We start from the raw sequence: 5,601 nt of genomic DNA, 5'->3' as shown, positions 1-5,601 counted from the left end.
GTTCAAAAAAGAATAGTTTTTTTTATGACAATATTTCGATTACAACTTTCCACTTTTTTAACAACGCAAATTTAAAGGATATTTTTATATATTCTAACTATCTTTAATCTGAACTCACAAGATTCAAAAGTAATGTTTATTTTTCTAAATTTTGTATCAAATATATTAGCAGATTATTTTCAAATTTAAGCGGTTGAGCGGACGACTATCTAGGTTAATTATCCTTTTATTTTTCCTTCCCTTCATAATTTATGTATATGACAAAATTGGACCCCTCACTCACAAGAGTGGCAATGGCACTTAAACAAGCATGACCAGAATTTCTGCTGATTTTGCCTTTTTCTCCACAGTCCAATATATATAGCATTCCACCAGTTCTCACCCAAAAAGCCAAAATTACTAGTCATCACTTTCACACACCCCACCCCCACCCATAAATACCCACGCCCACCAAAAAAAAACTTGATAAAAATACTTGAACAAGCAAAAAGATTGAAACTTTATGCAAAATGGACCAAGAATTGCATAGAAATTTAGTTAGTGGAAATGGTGGGTTTGAACCTAGATACTTTAGAGGTTTAAGTACCCCTTTTTCTTTTTCTTTAACAAGATTGGCCTCTTGTTTCAATCTTCAAAATCAAAGTTTTGATGATGATGATGATGATGGGGTTTCTTATTGTGATTATGGGTATTCAAGACCTATTGTGTTTCTTGATGTGATATGGAATTTGGCATTCGTTTTGGTTTCTTGTTTTGTGTTATTGACTACTCTTGGAGAAAAGCCTTCTACACCATTGAGGCTTTGGATTGGTGGTTATGCACTTCAGTGTCTCTTGCATGTTGGTTTTATTTGGGTTGAGTTTCAAAGAAGGAGTTTTGATGATTTTGATGCTGGGAATTTTGATGGGGTTTCGTCTTTTTCACTGCTTCACAGCAGGTAAACTGTAGGACTTCAATTTTTGTGATTTTTAGGGTTTGGTTGTTAGTATTGTTATTAATTTTTGCTTAATTTATGGAGTTCTTTTTTAATCTGACTGGATGGTTTATGTAGCTTTCTGATTAGGGAGTTTTTTCGAGTTTTCTATCTGAGCTATCACCAAGTGTGTTTATCTATCAATTGTTCACTTCAGGTGTGCTTTGATAAAAAGTTGGTAATAGTTCGGGTGGAAAACTCATAGTTGAGGTATGAAACTCGAAAAATTGGGATACTTTAGGTGTGTTTTTGGTCATGAACTCCTTTTTTGTAAAGAAAAACTTTGCTTGTAGTTGGATTGTTGCATGTTACTCTTTACTAAGGAATATGTTCATTCTCTTTTCCTTTTCCTCTTATAGCATTATTTGGTTTGTGTGTAAGTTTTTGATTTCTCTATGGGGTTGGAAAAGGGATGGGTGGGAGCAGGGTGGATAGTGCATAATTGATGGAATCCTTAGAAATTTATCTGCCTAGTTTGACTAGTACTATATTATTGTATTTGTCTTTTTTCCTCTTTGGGTTTTTGATTTCATTCAATCTTTGTCCTATAACTTGGTTGTCATAGACTCAATAGTATTTTTAATTTACTGACTTACCAAAGAATAATAATGGGGACAGCAGCATAATATGTGTTTAACAAAGATGAGGAAGACATAGCATTTTGTTGCTCAAGAAGTGCAAAACTTTATCGCAAGATCCCATTTTTTGTGAACAATCAAAAGAACGATTCCATCTTTTTGGTGGTACATATTACATATATATCTCGGGTGACGTCTAATCTAGGAGTAATTGTATCAAAAGCCAGAAATTTCACTGTGCTTCCTTCATATGAATGTCCTCTTGAAATTAGTGTAGCCTCTAGTACTGTATGTTAATTCTTTAAAATTAATTAATTTATTTGATAAACCATGTCTAGCTTCTAGGAATTGTGGTGCCATGAGACAACTCACAGAAGTGAGGGCCGTGGGGTTGAGCCATTCTGTTCATGTCACTGGGAGTGTAAAGCTCCTATAGCAGTCTATGTACTGGCTTTGTTGGATCTCTTCTGAGCAATGCCCAGATATTTGAGGTGAAGACAAGCCTGTAGATTATATAAGCATGAATTGAGAGGTTTTCTGGGCTTTAGTTGGTTTTCTGTTTTCCTACGAATTCATACTTATTTCTTAAGAGTCTTTCAAATGAGAGTGACTGCATTTAGTATTTTGGCATTTTGCTGATTCATCTCTGTGGTAAAGCAATGTCCATCTGCTCCAATAAGTTTTAGCTAATTTAGGAGAGGTCAGGATTCATCACACACATGCACAAAAGTAACTTTAGAAGAGGTGCTGACTTTCAATCGTAAGGAAATCTAGGGACCTTTTCTCAAATGATCAAGTTTGATGGAGATTTCCCATAGTTAATAGCCTTGTTTGTCCATTTATGGATAAGTGGGACTTAGATCCTCTAGTTCTAGAATCCCTAATTTGCCTTTGAAAACGAATTATTTGTAGGAGTGAGTTGGATCTCAATAGAGCACAATTTAATATAGTGGATTCATATAGCCGACTTAGACTTGTTTGGGATTGAGGCATAGTTGATTTGTTGATATATCTCATCAACGATAAGTTGATAACTCTTAACACAAATGCAGTTACCAGGAAGGGGCTTCTATCTTTAACTTCTCTAAGAAGATATCATTGTACTTACTTAAAATAGTGTTCACATACAGTTATGTAAACAAACCTCAAGCACTCAACTAGTCAAATAGCATGGTGAAATTGGAGGCCTCACCTCCCCTCTCCACACTGCCCTGATCTTTTGATATTTCTTCTGAGTAAGTTGATCTAATCATGTGACTGCACTATTGCCCTTATATTAGTTGATTAAATTTAGTCTTTGTATCTTCTTGTGCTTGAGTTGTAGCAGACACCGACTTCCTTGATAGACTTGTTTAAATTGGCCAGGTCTTGAACATCTTAGGAATTGATCGGTTCCATAAAGTTGATATGTCGTACTGGACCTAATTAGTGGAGTGTTACGCATAATATGAACATTTCGGCACCAACCTTTCAAGGATTAATACTGAAATGACATTCAGGTCTTGGTTGTTCACATGACATATCAATATGCCCAACCTTGTGTTGTTTGCACCAACAACCATTCCATCTGTCACCTCAAAAATGAAACAATAGAAGTAAAATGAATAAGAAATCAATTAGTTTGTTGTTCTTAAAGCTCAAGGAAGGGAAAGAAATGAGAAATTTTCTTTCCTTCTCAAAATCACTTATGGTTCAATTTCAATGCTACGTCACTTTCCAGCTCCTTTCAGTCCGGTTATACAGATATTATTCTTTGTCTTAGTCCTGGAACTCTAAGACTAAAGCGCATAATATTTTGATCGAATTTTACTAATTTGAGTGTGATGATGTTATCATTCTTAAATGATGAAGGTTATGAATTTAACTTTACATTGTGTTATCTTTCTAGCAGCATCATGAAGAGGTTGGAATCAGTCAATACTGTGATTTCATCAATCTGGTGGGTATTTGGCTTTTACTGGATTGTTATGGGTGGCCAGGAACTTCTGCAAGATTCACCTCGTCTTTACTGGTATGAGCTATGCTTCTGGAATTTGAAGATTTTGTACTTCGTAATAACTACTGTGAGCCATGAATAATTGAGAAAAAATACGAAACAATCTCTCTGCCTCCATGAGGTAGGGGTAAGGTCTGCATACTCTCTACCCACCCCAGTCCCCACATCCTACCCGCGGGGTTACATTGGGTATGTTGTTGTTGGGAAAATATACGAGGTGTGAGCTTAACTAAATGGAAGGTTTCGTAGATATATGTAGCTGAAGAAATTAAGTGGTGATTGTTAATCCAGTGTATGGTGCAAGACTAGTTTGATTTGCTTTTCTTTATAACATATGAATGTGTGTATGTGGTATGTTTGATAGCTTAAATAAAACTATTCTTAAATTTTGCAGGTTATCAGTTGTTTTCCTAGCATTTGACGTGTTCTTTATGATCTTTTGCATTGCGATGGGATTTGTAGTCTTCTTCGCATTCTTTTGTTTCTTTCCATTTATAGCAACAGTTGCATATGCCATGAGACTCGGAGATGGAGCATCTGAAAATGATATCAAGACTCTTCCCAAGTATAGATATGGTCAACTAAATACTTCAGGGAACCTTGTAAAAATGAAGACAGGAGAAGATCACTCAATATCACAGCTCGATAGTAGTGACTCTGTACCTGAGCTTGCTCTTCAACCAGATGATTCTGTAAGCATGCCCGGGCTCCCACTTTATCCTCCATTTCAATCTTTTTCCTCTTAGTTTGTTATTTTTCATCTCTTGTGCACTCTTGTCTTTCTTCTTTTATTTGGGTCATCTTTACTATGTTACCTATAGCTTCTTTTTTTTTTTTTTTGATAAAAGATTACCTATAGCTTTTTACTCTTGTTTTCTATTTGAGAACACTGCTCTTGAGTCAAGGTCTATCGGAAACCACCTCTCTACCTCACGCAAGGTAGAGGTAAGGTCTGCGTACACCCCACTTGTGGAATCACATTGGGTATGCTATAAGTACAGTGTAAACTATTATTAGAAACAGGGAAAGAGTCAAAATTTGGAAACTGGATACATAAACATTGAGAGGAGAGAAAAGTTCCATCGTAATCAAGGGAATCTCTTGAAGTAACTGAAAATGGAAATTTTATAATGAGTTGGTTTGAGATCATTGAATGAAGGAATCTGGATTTTCTCAGATATATTTGGCGAGGGCACTATAGTGTGTAGTTTTCTCTAAACATAAACATGCGAGTTTCTTTATGTTCTGAATTCATCTTAAAAAATTCTCTATTTGATTGCATATACCATGCATCAGGCTGTTATTCTTCCTTTACCAATTTCTCATCATGCTTCCGAAACAAAACCCCAAAATTTTTGCTACTGATATCAACTGTTGTTTCTGTGTCATGGTTGTCTAACCTACAATCTCCTGCTGTATTCAAACTTCTAACTGGCAATATAAGCAGAGCTTGCACAAGGATAGTTGTCGTCATATATCAAAACTATATTCCTTTATATTGTCTTTTTACCATAGAGGCTAACTTTTCATGTGGATATTGTTTTGGCTACACAGGAATGCTGCATCTGCCTCTACAAATATGTGGATGGGGCAGAGCTGTGCGTTCTTCCCTGCAATCATCATTTTCACAATGGATGCATTAGCAAATGGCTAAGGATCAATGCAACCTGTCCCCTCTGCAAATTCAATATTCTTAGGGGTGACACTCTAGTCTGACTATTTGTCTGTCAGAGAGTTGAGTTGAGACTATACTGAGAAATGTAATTTTTTTCTCATGGCCTGCTTGTCTTTTGGCAAAATGTATGTAATATTAGCCATATTTAATGATTGTCTCACCCTCACTGTCTTCTTGCCTTTACTCCTTGTTGCCTTTGTATATTTGATTAGTTTGCCTCTTTTTACAGCCTAGTATTGCTAACAGAGTTTAAGCTCTATGCACAAACACAGGTTAAAATTTGACACTGATTAGTTAGCTTCTAGACTACATTGTTTTGCGAGTTTCACACCTAAATGTTGAGTGTTCACAGAAAAGAATATTATGACAAGTTATGTGA

The 5,601-nt window shown here is 35.8% G+C and overlaps 1 protein-coding gene across 2 annotated transcripts; it reads left to right on the top strand.

The window, feature by feature from the left end:
- The first annotated feature begins 286 nt into the window (after positions 1-286).
- On the top strand, positions 287-5,388 carry LOC125865947 (E3 ubiquitin-protein ligase At4g11680-like). 2 transcript variants are annotated; one of them, XM_049546217.1, is made up of 4 exons: positions 287-937; positions 3,443-3,562; positions 3,942-4,239; positions 5,102-5,388. In XM_049546217.1, the coding sequence occupies exons 1-4, from the start codon at positions 510-512 to the stop codon at positions 5,261-5,263; spliced, it is 1,008 nt and encodes a 335-aa protein (XP_049402174.1). In that variant the 5' UTR covers positions 287-509; the 3' UTR covers positions 5,264-5,388. The 2 variants fall into 2 exon arrangements, with proteins under 2 accessions (XP_049402174.1, XP_049402173.1); XM_049546216.1 differs by having other exon boundaries at positions 3,440-3,562.
- Positions 5,389-5,601: the final 213 nt, after the last annotated feature.

Source organism: Solanum stenotomum, chromosome 5 (genome assembly GCF_019186545.1).
Source record: "Solanum stenotomum isolate F172 chromosome 5, ASM1918654v1, whole genome shotgun sequence".
NCBI classification, from domain to species: Eukaryota; Viridiplantae; Streptophyta; class Magnoliopsida; order Solanales; family Solanaceae; genus Solanum; species Solanum stenotomum.
The sequence above is the reverse complement of the archived record's forward strand: the minus strand, read 5'-3'. Positions and strand labels throughout refer to the sequence as shown.